At 40.8% G+C, this 18,977-nt stretch overlaps 1 protein-coding gene across 1 annotated transcript in view; it reads right to left on the reverse strand.

Moving 5' to 3' along the window:
* The window catches only part of myt1lb (myelin transcription factor 1-like, b), a 195,659-nt gene that overhangs the window by 41,624 nt on the left and 135,058 nt on the right, over positions 1 to 18,977 (reverse strand). The window contains exons 9-12 of the mRNA XM_063006723.1: positions 15,119 to 15,209; positions 10,027 to 10,134; positions 3,848 to 4,062; positions 2,034 to 2,302 (exon numbers count right to left, since the gene is read on the reverse strand). Of these exons, the coding sequence (XP_062862793.1) occupies positions 2,034 to 2,302; positions 3,848 to 4,062; positions 10,027 to 10,134; positions 15,119 to 15,209 (683 nt within the window). The remainder of the gene's footprint in view (positions 1 to 2,033; positions 2,303 to 3,847; positions 4,063 to 10,026; positions 10,135 to 15,118; positions 15,210 to 18,977) is intronic.

Here is an 18,977-nt window from a genome sequence, read left to right on the forward strand (position 1 = left end):
GGCTGGTGTTTTGGATGAGGAATAATCAGAGGAAGTGAAGTGCAGGCATGGCGGAGGCACAGCCGTCAGTACTGGAGCGCAGCACCATGCTGTCTCTCAGCCTGTGACAGCGGGAGATGGGTTTTGCCGCAGGCCAGCTGCTTCTCTCATTCCCTGATTTTCTGAGCGCAGTGACAGGACAGGAGATGGATGGAGGAGGAAGAAAAAGGAAGAGGAAACACTTCCGATCACCCACCATATGTGATCGTCTCTTCTTCTCACCCATAGCTTCCTATACTTTCCATCCAGCTAGGCACACCTCACCATTACTGTCAACTCCAGAGCAGTGTGTGGTGAACGCTTGCACCGGCTGTATGTATATCTGCTCAAGGCACAGGAAGTGTCGAGATTTGGTCTGACTAAAAATGGCACACTGGTTTCTTCTGTCTTTCTAATTGGTAAACTGCAGAGGAGCAACACACTGAGTTGCAGGTATATTAGCTGAATGTCTTGCAGGGCCAGGACTTTTGCTCCAATCAGGTTAAGGTCTGACAAATCTGTGGGGTGATTTTGCCTTAAATGTAGGTGGAATTAAAGACTTATAAAGGGAACAAACTCAGTTTGAAATGTATAAGTGAGTCTATGCTGCTAAATGTACTAAGTAATAAGTAATATATGATCAGAGTAGTATGCACTTCAAAGGTTTCAGTCAGGGTGAGGACCACCACTTCTGCATGATCTAGAATGGTGATGGATAGGGGCAAAACACACACACACAAATGTGTTTTTGTTACATTGTGAGGACCTTGTTACTAGAGTTCTCTGTAAGAACCACTACGTCTGCATGAACTAGAATGGTTATGGATAGGAACAAACACACACACAAACACACACAATACACAGTGAACACACACACGTCTTTGTTACATTGTGAGGACCTTGTTAATAGAGTTCTTTGTGAGGACTACCACTTCTGCATGAACTAGAATGGTTATGGATAGGAGCAAACACACACACACTCAACACACTGTGAACACAAACATACACACACGTCTTTGTTACGTCCATGTTACTTGAGTTCTTTGTGAGGACCACCACTTCTGCAGGAACTAGAATAGTGATGGATATGAGCAAAACACACACACACACACACACACGTGTGTCTTTATTACACTGTGAGGACCTTGTTGCTGGAGTTTAGTTCTTTTTAAGGACCACCACTTTTTCATGAGCTACAATGGTACAATGGCAAAACACACACACACACACACACACACACACTACACTGTGAGGAACTTGTTGCTGAAGTTCTTTGTGAGGACCACCACTTCTTCATGAGCTAGAATGGTGATGGATAGGAGCAAAACAAACACACACACACACACACACAACACTGTGAGGACCTTGTTGCTGGAGTTCATTGTAAGAACCACCACTTCTGAATGAACTACAATGGTGATGGATAGGAGCAAAACACACACACACACACACACGTGTCTTTTTTACACTGTGAGGACCATCACTTCTGCTTGAATTAGAATCATGATGGATAGGAGCGCACACACACAACACTGTGAGGACCTTGTTGATGCAGTTATTTGTGAGGACCTGCATGAGCTGAAATGGGGATGAATGTAAACAAAACACACACACACACACACACACACACACACACGTGTCTTTGTTACACTGTGATAACCTTGTTCCTGTAGTTCTCGGTAAGGACCACTACTTCTTTATATACTAGAATGGTGATGGATATGAGCAAAACACACACACACAAACACGTGTCTTTGTTACACTGTGAGGACCTTGTTGCTGGAGTTCTTTGTGAGGATCATCACTTGAGCTAGAATGGTGATGGATAGAAGCAAAACACACACACACACACTCTCTCAAACACACACACACATACACTCTATATATTTTTACAACGTGAGGACCATGTTGCTGTAGTTCTTTGTGAGGACCACCACTTCTGCATGAGCTAGAATGGTGAAGTATAGAAGCAAAACACACACACACACAATAAAGAAAGAGTGTGTTGTCTGTACCCGTGTGCAGAGCTGCTGTGGCTTGACGCTCAGACTCTGAGGCATCTCTCGGCAGCGCGTGGACAGGTTGAGGATGGCAGTGGCGGCCATGTGAGCGGCCTCCATATCATGAGTGTAGTCGAAGCTGCTTTTGCTGCAGGTGCTGCTGGCGCTGCTTCCTCCTCCTCCAGCTCCTGCACCTCCTCCTCCACAGCTCAGACTACTGCTGCTGGGTGCATAGCTACTGGTGGTGCTGCTCGCCGAGCTCGAGTTCTTACAGAATCGCTTAGCTGAGGAGACATAGAACACATAGCTCAGTGTATCTACCAAAAATAGGTTATCTGATGTACAATTCATCAACATTTACTAAATTAAACAACATATTATTATATTATTATTAATAACAATTAAAAAAATTAATAATTTTAAACAGTTTAAGGTATAATAGTACAATAGGAGCAATAATATACATTGTTTATATATAGTATTAATAGGGATAAATAATAAATATATAAAATAGAATTTCATACCTATATTTGAGATATATTTTGATATTTTTTATATTTAATATTTATCCATGTATACACTTATGTATAATAACTACCTACTTACCTATTTACCTACCTGTCTATCTATCTGTCTGTCTGTCTGTCTGTCTACTTACATACCTACCTACCTACCTGTCTGTCTGTCTGTCTGTCTGTCTGTCTGTCTGTCTGTCTGTCTGTCTGTCTATCTATCTATCTATCTATCTATCTATCTATCTATCTATCTATCTATCTATCTACCTACCTACCTACTTACCTGTCTGTCTGTCTGTCTGTCTGTCTGTCTGTCTACTTACATACCTACCTACCTATCTGTCTGTCTGTCTGTCTATCTATCTATCTACCTACCTACCTACCTACTTACCTGTCTGTCTGTCTGTCTGTCTGTCTGTCTGTCTGTCTGTCTATCTGTCTGTCTGTCTGTCTGTCTGTCTGTCTACCTACTTACCTAACTATGTACTTATCTACCTACTTACCTAACTACATACTTACCTATCTGTCTGTCTGTCTGTCTGTCTGTCTATCTATCTATCTACCCATTCACCTATCTATTTATCTGTCCATCTGTCTGTCTGTCTGTCTGTCTACCTACCTAACTATCTATCTGCCTGCCTGCCTGCCTGCCTGTCTATCATTATGATTATCATCTGTTTGTATAACAGTGTCTTTTATCTGTAGACAACTCCAGCAATGCCCACAATCATTTTTGTGTATAGTATAAGGTGCAGCAGGATCAAATTGATGGGGGTCAAGCATTTGTGCATAGCAGATCCTTGAGCTTAAGGTGAGAAAGCCTTTCTCTTTGCCATCTGACTAAAGAAAAAACGTGCCGCAGCCTCCAGCCGGGCATCAAAGTGGCATCTCCCACTGAGTTTCCTGCTGCCATCTTTCTCGCTGTCTCTCTCATTCTGTCTCGCTCTTAATGCCCCCCTCCTGTCTCAGTCATTTAAGTGCAGCTAGAGAACTGGCTGCTATTCGCGCAGAATTGCAATTAGCTGTGGCCCAGAGACTAGACCTTGACTCACGTCTACCCAGCTATTCATTATGCATTCGCTGCTATATAATTTCCATACATTTCCATTCCTCTGGTCAAAGCCTGAAGATGAAGTCAGGGGCAATCACAAAGTAGTGCCACCGAATTCACTGAATTCACATTAAATGACTAAAAGAACCTTATATTATATATATTTTAAGCACAAATATGCACTGCAATCTGAAAATGACTATTGTATTAGTTATAAAATGCACTGTTTATATTGTCTGTACAAGTAGTCAAGCAGTTCTTACCGTCATATCCCTTGGGTGATGTGTCTCGACCCTGGACTTTAGGTGCGATGGCTCGTTTGCCGAACACATTCTGGCTGTCGTAGCCATTGTACTCAAAGCTGGTCTTGGAGTATTTTTCCAGCTCTTTGGCCAGGTTGGAGCGAGGGGTGGATGTAGGGACGTTGTTCTTGTAACCATACTGAGGGATCTCCAGCTGCTTCACAAAGCACATGGGCCTACAACAGAGTATGAACAGAGTATGAGTACATGACCAATGAACATGCCATGTCGAGGGTCAAGACTACTGTACTAACCGAGAGACCACTGTACTAACCGAGAGACTACTGTACTAACCGAGAGACTACTGTACTAACCGAGAGAAAACTGTTTTAACCGAGAGACTACTGTACTAACCGAAAGACAACTGTATTAACCGAGAGACCACTGTACTACTAACCAAGAGACAACTGTAATAACCGTGAGACCACTGTACTAACCAAGAGACCACTGTACTAACAGAAAGACCACTGTACTAACCGAGCGACTACTGTACTAACCGAGAGACTACTGTACTAACCGAGAGACTACTATACACTGTACTAACTGAGAGACCACTGTACTAACCGAGAAACCACTGTACCGAGAGACCACTGTACTAACCGATTGACCACTGTACTAACCGAGAGTTCATTGTATTAACCGAGAGACCACTGTACTAACCGAGAGACTACTGTATTAACCAAGAAACCACTGTACTAATGAGAGACCACTGTACTAACTGAGAGACCACTGTACTAACCGAGAGACCACTGTACCAACCGAGAGACCACTGTACTAACCGAGAGTTCACTGTATTAACCGAGAGACCACTGTGCTAACCGAGAGACCACTGTATTAACCAAGAAACCACTGTACTAATGAGAGACCACTGTACTAACTAAGAGACTACTGTACTAACAGAGAGACCACTGTACAAACCCGAGAGACCACTGTACTAACCGATAGATTACTGTACTAACCGAGAGACCACTGTATTAACCGAGAAACTACTGTACTAACAGAGAGACTACTGTACAAACCCGAGAGACCACTGTACTAACCGAGAGACCACTGTACTAACCGAGAGACCACTGTATTAACCGAGAAACTACTGTACTAACAGAGAGACTACTGTACAAACTCGAGAGACCACTGTACTAACCGAGAAACCACTGTACTAACTGAGAGACCACTGTATTAACCGAGAAACTACTGTACTAACCGAGAGACCACTGTACTAACCGATAGACCACTGTATTAACCGAGAGACCACTGTACTAACCAAGAAACCACTGTACTAACCGAGATACCACTGTACTAACCGATAGACCACTGTATTAACCGAGAGACTACTGTACTAACCGAGAGACTACTGTACTAACAGAGAGACCACTGTACTAACAGAGTTCACTGTATTAACAAAGAGAACACTGTACTAACCGAGAGACCACTGTATTAACCAAGAAACCACTGTATTAACCGAGAGACTACTGTACTAATCGAGAGACTACTGTACTAACAGAGAGACCACTGTACTAACCGAGAGATTACTGTACTAACCAAGAGACCACTGTATTAACCGAGAGACTACTGTACTAACCGAGAGACTACTGTACTAACAAAGAGACCACTGTACTAACCGAGAGATTACTGTACTAACCGAGAGACCACTGTACTAACCAAGAGACCACTGTACTAACCAAGAGACCACTGTACTAACCGAGAGACCACTGTACTAACCGAGAGACCACTGTACTAACCGAGACCACTGTACTAACCGAGAGACTACTGTACTAACCGAGAGACCACTGTACTAACCAAGAGACCACTGTACTAACCAAGAGACCACTGTATTAACCAAGAGACTACTGTAAAATTAGTGTTTAGTTGCAGTCATTGCTCCTAAAAGGGATGCAAACAGTTGTTAAAGGCACAGTAGCTAATTTAATGCAGATTGATGGCCGAAACAGCCTTGACTCTTAGCCTCTTAGTTCCAGTGCCAGTCCCAAGCCCAGATAAAAATAGGAGGTTTGCGTCAGAAAAGGGTATCCAGCATAAAAACTGTGCCAAGTCTGGAATGTGGACCAGGTCTGCTGTGGTAACCCCATAATATGGGAGCAACCATAAGAGAAAACAAAATGTGTATTTATCTATATTACTTGGTGTAATTATTAATTATTTATTTATCTTTGTTAATTTATTATTAAATATGCAAACCCAGTTTCCAGAAAAGTTGGGACAATTTATAAATTGTGATTAAAAATAAGAATCTGTAATTACTAATGCTTATAAATATTTGTTTAACTGACAAAGTACTAAGAAATGTTTAATATATATATATATATATATATATATATATATATATATATATATATATATATATATATAAATATATTAGGGCTGTCGAAGTTAACGCGATAATAACGCATTAACGCAATTTCAATTTAACGCGATTAAAAATAATAGTGCCGTTAACGCAAATTCTAGTTCATGTTGAGACTTGACTGGTAGAACAAACGTTTTAATGTCGGACTTGCCACCGTTTTTCATTTGCGGTTTGTTAACATAATGTAACCGAGCGTTGTAGTGAAGGCACTTATAAAGAAATAAATACACGCTATATTCACAAGTTGTCGGGAGCAGAACACTTTTATTAACTTATTCTGTTAAGGTACCAAATACCGGAAAGCTGAGTCAAGCACGTTAGTCCATGCACTATGGAAGCCCCAAAGGGTCAAAACACACTCACTTCGTGTAGAAACGGCCATCAAACCATTGTCACAATACAACCACAGAAAAGTCTGTTACAATAACTACACCTTATCCCACCTAAAGCACCGCTGATCTACAATGTTTGCTGATGGAGAAATTCTAACCTACAATCTGACATTTACTGCCTAGTATGTGAGTGAATAAATCTCCCTTACAGTTTTCTCTTGTCCCAGCAGTTTTTAACATCAGTACATTTAGCATAAAATGTGTTCACCATTTTAATTGTAACATTTCACTTAAAAATCCTTGTTTTCTATAACATTTACACAGATTTTTTTTAATGCGATTAATCGCGATTAACTATATGAAATTCTGAGATTAATCGCGATTAAAAATTTTAATCGTTTGACAGCCCTAATATATATATATATATACAGTGTATCACAAAAGTGAGTACACCCCTCACATTTCTGCAAATATTTTATTATATCTTTTCATGGGAGAACACTATAGAAATAAAACTTGGATATAACTTAGAGTAGTCAGTGTACAACTTGTATAGCAGTGTAGATTTACTGTCTTCTGAAAATAACTCAACACACAGCCATTAATGTCTAAATAGCTGCAACATAAGTGAGTACACCCCACAGTGAACATGTCCAAATTGTGCCCAAAGTGTCAATATTTTGTGTGACCACCATTATTATCCAGCACTGCCTTAACCCTCCTGGGCATGGAATTCACCAGAGCTGCACAGGTTGCTACTGGAATCCTCTTCCACTCCTCCATGATGACATCACGGAGCTGGTGGATGTTAGACACCTTGAACTCCTCCACCTTCCACTTGAGGATGCGCCACAGGTGCTCAATTGGGTTTAGTCCATCACCTTTACCTTCAGCTTCCTCAGCAAGGCAGTTGTCATCTTGGAGGTTGTGTTTGGGGTCGTTATCCTGTTGGAAAACTGCCGTGAGGCCCAGTTTTCGAAGGGAGGGGATCATGCTCTGTTTCAGAATGTCACAGTACATGTTGGAATTCATGTTTCCCTCAATGAACTGCAGCTCCCCAGTGCCAGCAACACTCATGCAGCCCAAGACCATGATGCTACCACCACCATGCTTGACTGTAGGCAAGATACAGTTGTCTTGGTACTTCTCACCAGGGCGCCGCCACACATGCTGGACACCATCTGAGCCAAACAAGTTTATCTTGGTCTCGTCAGACCACAGGGCATTCCAGTAATCCATGTTCTTGGACTGCTTGTCTTCAGCAAACTGTTTGCGGGCTTTCTTGTGCGTCAGCTTCCTTCTGGGATGACGACCATGCAGACCGAGTTGATGCAGTGTGCGGTGTATGGTCTGAGCACTGACAGGCTGACCTCCCACGTCTTCAACCTCTGCAGCAATGCTGGTAGCACTCATGTGTCTATTTTTTAAAGCCAACCTCTGGATATGACGCCGAACACGTGGACTCGACTTCTTTGGTCGACCCTGGCGAAGCCTGTTCCGAGTGGAACCTGTCCTGGAAAACCGCTGTATGACCTTGGCCACCATGCTGTAGCTCAGTTTCAGGGTGTTAGCAATCTTCTTATAGCCCAGGCCATCTTTGTGGAGAGCAACAATTCTATTTCTCACATCCTCAGAGAGTTCTTTGCCATGAGGTGCCATGTTGAATATCCAGTGGCCAGTATGAGAGAATTGTACCCAAAACACCAAATTTAACAGCCCTGCTCTCCATTTACACCTGGGACCTTGACACATGACACCAGGGAGGGACAACGACACATTTGGGCACAATTTGGACATGTTCACTGTGGGGTGTACTCACTTATGTTGCCAGCTATTTAGACATTAATGGCTGTGTGTTGAGTTATTTTCAGAAGACAGTAAATCTACACTGCTATACAAGCTGTACACTGACTACTCTAAGTTATATCCAAGTTTCATGTCTATAGTGTTGTCCCATGAAAAGATATAATAAAATATTTGCAGAAATGTGAGGGGTGTACTCACTTTTGTGATACACTGTATATATATATATATATATATATATATATAAACAAATTTAAAATTTGATGCCTGCAACATACTCAAAAAAGTTGTGACAAGGGCAAAATAGGAGTACACATGTACAGTACAATAGAGTAAAAAGTGTATATTATTAGAATATTCACATTACATTCTTTTGAATCATTTAAAAATAAGCAGGTGAATTGGTAACAAGAGAGGGTATCATGACTGGTTATAAAGTGGTGGGGTTTGAAATAGAATGCCTTTTTATGTCATAACGAAATTCTTTCTTTGCATATCCCAGCTTGTTTGGAAGATGGGGTCAGAGAGCAGGGTCAGCCATGGTACAGCGCCCCTGGAGCACAGAGGGTTAAGGGCCTTGCTCAAGGGCCCAACAGTGGCTGCATGGCAGAGCTGGGAGAGCAGTCGATAGCCCAAAGCCCTACCCACTAGGCTACCACTGTCCTAAAGTAGGCTACCACTGTCCTAAAGTAGGCTACCACTGGCAACCTTCTGCTTACTGGTCCAGTACTTTAACTGTTAGGCTACAATCTGCCCGAACTCTGGATCCCAGTGACAATGTTCTAGTGCAATTTAGCACTCTGCCACCCGTGCGCCTTATAAACAATTTAATTTAAACAGGAAGCACAGTATTTTTTTACAAATTAGATAAATATGAACAATGCTAATAAATCAGGATCTGTTTAATTATTTAAAGGAAGTATTTTTTTGTATTTTTCTTTATGCATTTTCTCCCCTTTTTCTCCCTTTTTAGCGCATCCAATTGCCACGATTGCGTCATGCTTGCTCTCCACCAATGCCGATCCTTGCTCTGATTGAGGAGAACGAAGCTAACCCACGCCCCCTCCGACACGTGGGCAGCATGCCGTATGCATTTTATCACCTGCACTTTGACGAGTGCAGTACAGCTCAGCGTTGTGTACGGAGAGGACACACCCTGAGAGCACTCTTTTCTCATCTCTGTGCAGGCGCCATCAGTCAGCCGGCAGAGGTCATAATTGCATCAGTCATGGGAGAGAGACCCCATATCTCCCCATAGTCCCGCCCATATCTGAACAACAGGCCAATCGTTGTTCATGTGGCCGCTCAGCCTTAGCCGGTAAGCAGAGCTGAGATTCGATACGATGTATTCGAGATCCCAGCTCTGGTTCCAGCGTGTGTTTTTACCGCTGCGCCACCTGAGCGGCATTTAAAGGAAGTATTTAATAAGTTATATTTTACACCAGAAGGTAGAAGTGACAGTAAATAATAAAAAAAATCTGCTTTGATATGGCATAGTGGAACAACCATACTCAAAAAGAGAAAGCCATTCTTCTTTGTAAAACAATAAATAGTGTAAATATTATACATGTAAACAGAAAAAAAACTCAAATATTACTTCAACATCATAATCAAGTGTCAACGCCAACTCTTACACTTACCTCAGCACTCTGTCTGATGCCTGGTTGGATTTAGTTCCATTGCAGACTTGATGTTTCTCGTGGGCTTTGGCCAGCTTCTCAGCCGCGGCTATGGGGCATCCTGAGAGACTGTTTTAAAATACAGAAAGAAGAACGTGACTTAAGAGGCATGACTTTCATACCTTACATTAAACAAAATATGAAGAGTCCATGTTTTGATTCAGGTTTTGACTGAATTCTCAGAGAGATTCTCTTCCGTTACAACTTCTCAGTAGTATAAACCAGGAATACATGAGACAGTTTAGACACTAGGGTATAAATCTGACTTGATTCCATAAATTCTGTGATATACTCGGCTACTACTGGTGGTTTCGCAGTAAATTCAATTTAGAGCTCATTTTATACAGGATTCTGTGGGAGTGCAGTAGACACACGTTCAGAGAGCTGCAGCAACAGCAGGCGGAGGGTACGGGGTTGCGGCAAAGGTGTGTGTAAGTCTCTATTCATGCAAATCACACCAGGATAGCTGCCAATTTGCTCAGGGGTCTGAATACACACATTTTGTGAGTGCAGATGTGTTAGCTGAGGGTGTTGATTTGTATATGCAGGCTTTATGCAGTTCTCCTACAGCAGGTGCATTTGTCAGTGTAACAGTTCAGTGTGTGTGTGTGTGTGTGTGTGATGTGCAGCTGGCGTGTGTGCTCTGGTATAACAACGTGCTAATGGCTGGTGCCGGGTCTGCCATCCCACACCAGCTGCTGACCGTCACACCTTCAGTGTAGCTTTACCCAGAATAGAATTACTAAGCACTGAGGTGAGAGACTGAACGTGTGCACTGCGTTTATGATCTCAGTCACATCTCACAGTCCCTCCAGGAATTTGCTTTTGCAAATTTACGCCAATTAAAGCAATTGTTATGATACACTGTACTCCCAAAAGTATGTGGACGCTTGACTATGATCTTATTAAACATACTGTATCTTGATTCCAAAACAATAGGCTTTTACATTGTGTTCACGTCCTCGTCCTTGGAGGCTCAACTCTTTGTTCTTCACAAGATTTTGGAGTGTGTCTCTGGGAAGTTGTGTCTATTCAGTCAGAAGTGCCTAGCACAAAATTACGTTCCACTTTATCCCAAAGGTGTTTAAATAAGGTTGAGATCAAGGGCTCTAAGCAGGCAAATGGAAACCCTTTATGGACCTTGCTTGGTGCACAGAAGCACAGTCATGCTGAACCAGGAAAGGGTATTCCCCAAACTGTTGCCACACAGTTGGAATCATATGATTTTATTTATCTGATTTATTTTGCACACTTGTTAGCAATAGGTTTGGCTGAAACATTTATTAAGTTATCCTATTTAGGGTTGCGGTGGGTACAATTCACCAGGTGAAAGGCAGGTGCCAGTCCATCACAGGGCACACACACACCTAAGGGGACTTAACTGCATGTCTTTGGACTGTGGGAGGAAACCACAGCACCCGGAGGAAACCCACACAGACACGTGGAGAACATGAAAAATCCACACAGAAGGACCCCAGACCGCTCCATCTGAAAATCAAACCCAGGACCTTCTTGCTGTGAGGTTACAGTGCTACCCACCAAGCCACCATGCTGCCCCATAGATACAACATCTAAACTCCAGTATTAAGAGGGGTGTTAACATATTTTTGGCCTGATTGTATTGTCAGTTTCCACTTACAAGGCCAAGGCTGATCATGCTTCTTCTTAGATGTAAAGCCATCAGCTCTTTACAAGCTATTAGATACATCAACACATGAAGAAGACTAACTGCCCTTGTCCATATATACACTTACAGGTTCCCAGGATTGGCTAATGTTGCATGATTGATAAGGAGACAGTGATGCAATTCCCTCCACCTTAAGAGGAAAACTATTTAGCTTCCAGCCATGCTTGGCTATGCCACTGAAGGCTTTTACGTTTACATTTTCAGCATTTAGCAGACGCCTTTATCCAAAGTGACTTACAGTACTGTGACATTATATTGTCTAGGCAATCGAGGGTCCAACAGTGACAAGCTGGCAGTGGTGGGGATTGAACCAGCAACCTTTTATTTACTAGTCTTGTGCCTTAACTGCCCTTGTTGCTTTTCTGTGGTGCCATGCAGAAGCCACAATCAGAAAATTCTTAACAGTGGCAGCCTAGTGGGTGGAGCTATGGACTATCAATTAAAAAGTTGAGAGTTCACATCCCAGCGCTGCAATGCAGCCACTGTTGGACCCTTAAGCAAGGCCATTAACCCTCAGGGCTCCAGGGACGCCGAACAATGGCTGACCCTGCGCTCTGACCCCAGCTTCCAAACAAGCCGAGTACTGTACTGTACATGTGTATATGTATATATGACAAATAAAGGCATTCTATTCTATTCATTCTATTAAAAAACTTATGCAAATATTGTTTGTCATTGGAAAAGATCTTGGGGGGCCCCAAAAAAAGTAGTTGGTGTATTGGCATAATTGAGCATTTCATAAAAAAGTAGTTTGGTAGTAACATATCACCTTTAGTGTATGACATTTTACCTTTTAAACAAACATTTCTTGTTCACATTCAAGACATTTAACAGATGCTTTTATCCAAAGCAACCTACAATTGTGATTAAATACAATCCAAGCAAGTAAGGATTTAGGGTTATTCTTAAGGGCCAAATGGAAACCTGGCTGTAGTGGGGTTTGAACCAGCAACATTTCGATTACTAGATCACTTTCCTAACTGCTGTATTACATCTCACAGTTATTCACCAAACACTTCACACAATCAATCAATCAAGAAATCAGTAAATAAGTACAGAAATTAATGAACAAAATAAGAAACTAATAAACAAGCAAATACGCTGATCATGAGTTAGTAATGAAGAAAGCTAAAAATAACAGATGTCTGTAGTTAAAGTGGCAAAACAAACAAAATCAGAAATAAATCCAACATACAGTTATTAAAAAATAAAGACGGACCAACATCTTAAATAATTTTGTAAAAAAAAACAAAACAAACAAGAAATGTAGTTAGCAAAGCAGCGGTTTGACAGAGACAAAATTATTTTGGCTATTTTATTAGTCCAAGTGTGACTTATACACATGGAGGCTAGTCATCCAAACACATGTAACCTCCATACAATATACATACAACTAACATTTACATACACCTGTAAGAGACATGTACACCAAATGGCTAAATGTTGTTTGAACCTTCCATTAAAAAATCTTTAGCATTAGTATTAGTATAGAGCTGTCCCATTATGTCAAATTTGGTCAGAAATAATCCATGAACCTGTGGCATTACAATGCCACACGATTAAAGGCTTTTATGCGAAAAAAGAAGCCTCTGTGTTACCTGTGTTTGGGTTGGCTTTTCAAAAGTTGAAGTCAAACTTAAACTTAAATTACATTTCATTGACATTGTGTTGGACTTTTTACACCATGAAGTTAATCATTTAAATTGTAAGTACTGTATATGTTTAATCTGGCCTGTTTTAACTAATTAAAAAAACAGCAATTAAACTAATGAAAGATCATAAATTTGTTAAAGTTTCTGCACAAACACATATGTTACAATTAGGGATGTAACGATACACTCTACCCACGATGCAATACGATTCTTGATACTGGGTTCACAATACGATTTTTCCCATTTTTTAAACAAAATGAAATTGAAGACAAATTATGTCAAAGTTTTCTTTTATTATTTCTCTTAAAAAAATACTGTATTTGTGTTTATCTTTTATTTATCTAAATAATAAATGCCCTTTTATTTCTGAGGTAGGTACAAACTATGCCAAATAATGCTTATTGTGTAAAAAAAAAAAAGAAATTTTAAAACAAATCCTACATTATATAAATAAATATATAATACAAATAAAGAAAGTATCCTCACATAAATAAATTTAGCTGGAAAATCCCCTACCTGGCAACCAGTGCCGTCAACCAGGCGAGGTGAATAGCGCCAGTGCCCTCTGCTGTTTAAAGTGAATATCGATTCATCTTATATGAATAACCGAATAAAATCATGGCACATGTGCACCGATTTTTAACTGTCTTGTGGTGCATCGTTACATCCCTAGTTACAATCATTTGGTCACCAAGAAAATAAATAAATAAAATGTAAAAATCCCAAGATTGCCATAACATACTGTACATGTCCCTTACAAACACATGTAAACTTTTTACTTAAACTATATACTGTATATATACAATCATACATACATATATGGATTCATCCTTCTTAAACTTTCCACACTAGGTGCTTTACAACTTAATTTGAATGTTACTTTTTATTTCCACAATAAGTCTACATCACTAGTGTTTTTTTTTATTGTAAGACTTAAAATTGCACTAAAAAATATGTACACTTACCAAACTGATCAAACTGATCACCAAATCTACTTTAATAAATCATTTGCAGACTAGATTTATTTTTCTTTATATAATTTTATGATCTAGGCGCCCAGGTGGTGCAGCGGGATATTCCGCTAGCCCACCAGCGCAGAGATTCTGAACCCCACGGTTCAAAACTCGGCATTGCCACCAGTCGGCTGGGCGCCATCTAGCGGGCATAATTGGCAGTGCCTGCAGGGAGCGATGACCGGAATATGTGGGTGGGGTCTTTAAGCACCGTGTAAGGAACCTGATTGGTGGATTGAGGCGCCTGTGCGGAATGCATCGGTGGAAAAGGGTTCCGTTAAGGGCTGAGCACGGATCGGAGGAGGCGTGAGCAGCAATATACTTTCCTCAACTGCAAAAAATCGGGGATCCCCAGCAGCGGTATTATGATTATTATGATTTTTTTTTCAGGTTCATTTTACTTCCAGGTTGTAAGACAAAACAATGTGGAAAAGGTTTAAGGGGGGTAACTACTTATGCAAGCCACTAAACGTTTAGAAATTATTTAAATAAAATTCACAAATAAAAATACATTTTAAAAAATCAGAAATAAATTAGAACAAATAGCCAACTGCATAATCAAATTTTATTTAATTAAAATGAAAGAAATCATAAATGTCTTAAGTAAAAATAACAAAGCAAATATGGTCACAGAATCACCGTAAAGAAACAAGAAACACAGTCGGGTTTCCATAACGGCCGGCTGGACCGAAAGCTCTTACCTTCGATGAGAGTTCCTGTTGCTATTGACATGGCCGCGTCCTGTGCAGCCGAGTGTAGGACACTTAAGAACATTTTCATACATTGCAAGAACTTGATGCAGAGGAAGAGTGGAAGACAGGAAGAGTTAGGAGGCAGCAGAGTTAGTCATCTGAATTAATGTGAAATTACATCGAAGTGCATGCAGCTGACAGCTAGTGAAGAACATGCAGGTTCACCATGCCATTTTAGTGAGAGCAGAAATGAGTGATTGAGCAGTGAGTGGGTAAAAAGAAATATTCACTTGTTTTGCATTCATAAAGCTCTAAAAATTAAGAAATCACTCCAAAAGTGTAAAAGCACTGCTGTGGTCACAGTACTATTGCAACAGGATAGGCTGGGTGTCAAAACAGTGCTTGTAGTGCCTCAAGTACTCAGCATTGCAGTGACATTGACATGGTGGTGGTGTGTTAGTGTGTGTTGTGCTGGTATGAGTGGATAAGACACAGCGGCGCTGATGGAGTTTTTAAAAACTTCACTGTCACTGCTGGACTGAGAATAGTCCACCAACCAAAATATCCAGCCAACAGCACCCTGTGGGCAGCGTCCTGTGACCACTGATGAAGGTCTAGAAGATGACCAACTCAAACAGCAGCAATAGATGAACGATCGTCTCAGACTTTACATCTACAAGGTGGACCAACTAGGTAGGAGTGTCTAATAGAGTGGTCAGTGAGTGGACACGGTATTTAAAAACTCCAGCAGCGCTGCTGTGTCTGATCTACTCATACCAGCACAACACACACTAACACACCACCACCATGTCATTGTCACTGCACTGCTGAGAATCATCCACCACCTAAATAATACCTGCTCTGTGGTGGCCCTGTGGGGGTCCTGACCATTGAAGAACAGGGTAAAAGCAGGCTAAAAAAGTATTTAGAGAAATAGATGGACTACAGTCAGTAATTGTAGATGTACAAAGTGCTTCTATATGGTAAGTATATATATACATACACAGCATCTCTTATGTGCCTCCCTCCTCACATCTATTAATATACACCATGGCATTTCAGAGCCAATCCATCTATCTCTAGGTAGCAGCGCTGGTCCAATTAAGCCTGGTGTACAGTAATTAATGTGTCAGCGCAAGAGAAGAAGATGATGGTGAGGGTTTAAGGAGGTGATGATAAAGACGTGAAGAGGGATAGCACGTCTGTCCTCTCCCCTCGCCCCCTCCCCTGCCCCCTCCTTCTGTCCTTTCTCCCACTTCCTAAAGATCATTAATTTAATTGGTGCCAGAGGGATTTTAGACCAGAATGGACAGTTCTGTTTTCATTGTGAGAGTTAGTGGAAATGGAGGCTTTTTTAGGACTAAAATGTAAAACAAAGCATGTAACATGATAATATCGCTCCGTTTTTCATCTGTCCCAAGAGAAAAGATAATTTAAGTCCTGCCTAAAGTGTTGTGTCCAGAAAAGTAGTCAGCTTACATCTGCACACTAGCTAGAAGACATTTCTTAAATGAATGTCATGCTAAGATTATCTGACAGCTCAGTTGAGTATAATCAGGACTAAACCAGTAAGTTGAAAAGTAAGTTAGTGCCCACAACATATTTAATGACTGTAGAATTTGTATAAAAATAGAGAAAGTTTCAGTATTAAAATATATTCTTATTTTTTTAATTCCTGGCAAGTTTTTCAGTTGATTTTGTCTGATTTAAAGTATATATATATGTCTGTGTGTCTCTCGCTGATCCGCATTGCACTCGTCAAAGTGTAGGTGACAAAATGCATACGGCTGCTGCCCATGTGTCGGAGGGGGCAATTGGACGCACTAAAAAGGGAGAAAAAGGGGAGAAAATGCAAAAAAAAGTATATATATACTTTTTTTTTCTATATATAAAAAAATATGTTTAAATTGATGTTAACAATATATATATATATATACAGTATATATACAGTATATATATATGTATATATACAGTGTATCACAAAAGTGAGTACACCCCTCACATTTCTGCAAATATTTTATTATATCTTTTCATGGGACAACACTATAGAACTAAAACTTGGATATAACTTAGAGTAGTCAGTGTACAACTTGTATAGCAGTGTAGATTTACTGTCTTCTGAAAATAACTTAACACACAGCCATTAATGTCTAAATGGCTGGCAACATAAGTGAGTACACCCCACAGTGAACATGTCCAAATTGTGCCCAAAGTGTCAATATTTTGTGTGACCACCATTATTATCCAGCACTGCCTTAACCCTCCTGGGCATGGAATTCACCATAGCTGCACAGGTTGCTACTGGAATCCTCTTCCACTCCTCCATGATGACATCACGGAGCTGGTGGATGTTAGACACCTTGAACTCCTCCACCTTCCACTTGAGGATGCGCCACAGGTGCTCAATTGGGTTTAGTCCATCACCTTTACCTTCAGCTTCCTCAGCAAGGCAGTTGTCATCTTGGAGGTTGTGTTTGGGGTCGTTATCCTGTTGGAAAACTGCCATGAGGCCCAGTTTTCGAAGGGAGGGGATCATGCTCTGTTTCAGAATGTCACAGTACATGTTGGAATTCTTGTTTCCCTCAATGAACTGCAGCTCCCCAGTGCCAGCAACACTCATGCAGCCCAAGACCATGATGCTACCACCACCATGCTTGACTGTAGGCAAGATACAGTTGTCTTGGTACTTCTCACCAGGGCGCCGCCACACATGCTGGACACCATCTGAGCCAAACAAGTTTATCTTGGTCTCGTCAGACCACAGGGCATTCCAGTAATCCATGTTCTTGGACTGCTTGTTTTCAGCAAACTGTTTGCGGGCTTTCTTGTGCGTCAGCTTCCTTCTGGGATGACGACCATGCAGACTGAGTTGATGCAGTGTGCGGTGTATGGTCTGAGCACTGACAGGCTGACCTCCCACGTCTTCAACCTCTGCAGCAATGCTGGCAGCACTCATGTGTCTATTTTTTAAAGCCAACCTCTGGATATGATGCCGAACATGTGGACTCAACTTCTTTGGTCGACCCTGGCGAAGCCTGTTCCGAGTGGAACCTGTCCTGGAAAACCGCTGTATGACCTTGGCCACCATGCTGTAGCTCAGTTTCAGGGTGTTAGCAATCTTCTTATAGCCCAGGCCATCTTTGTGGAGAGCAACAATTCTATTTCTCACATCCTCAGAGAGTTCTTTGCCATGAGGTGCCATGTTGAATATCCAGTGGCCAGTATGAGAGAATTGTACCCAAAACACCAAATTTAACAGCCCTGCTCCCCATTTACACCTGGGACCTTGACACATGACACCAGGGAGGGACAACGACACATTTGGGCACAATTTGGACATGTTCACTGTGGGGTGTACTCACTTATGTTGCCAGCTATTTAGACATTAATGGCTGTGTGTTGAGTAATTTTCAGAAGACAGTAAATCTACACTGCTATACAAGCTGTACACTGACTACTCTAAGTTTCATATCTATAGTGTTGTCCCATGAAAAGATATAATGAAATATTTGCAGAAATGTGAGGGGTGTACTCACTTTTGTGATACACTGTATATATATATATATATATATATATATATATATATATATATATATAATATGTAATGCAGGTATTAAAGTAGGTATTAAAGTAAGTTATAAATAACAGTTTCATATTGTAATTTTTTCATTGCAATCACATTATAGTTACTCACAATTTCTTCAGCTAATTAAGCCACTAAAAGGCTACAGTGATCTAATAATTATACAGGTTGCATTTATAAGATACTGTAGCTCAAGTTTTATAAATAAAACAGGTATGTTGCTTGTTATGCAATATTCTGTGCATCTGTACTGTTCAGCTGATTATTTTCTGTGATTTTTGATTA

This window comes from Trichomycterus rosablanca, chromosome 13 (genome assembly GCF_030014385.1).
Source record: "Trichomycterus rosablanca isolate fTriRos1 chromosome 13, fTriRos1.hap1, whole genome shotgun sequence".
In the NCBI taxonomy this organism is placed as follows: domain Eukaryota; kingdom Metazoa; phylum Chordata; class Actinopteri; order Siluriformes; family Trichomycteridae; genus Trichomycterus; species Trichomycterus rosablanca.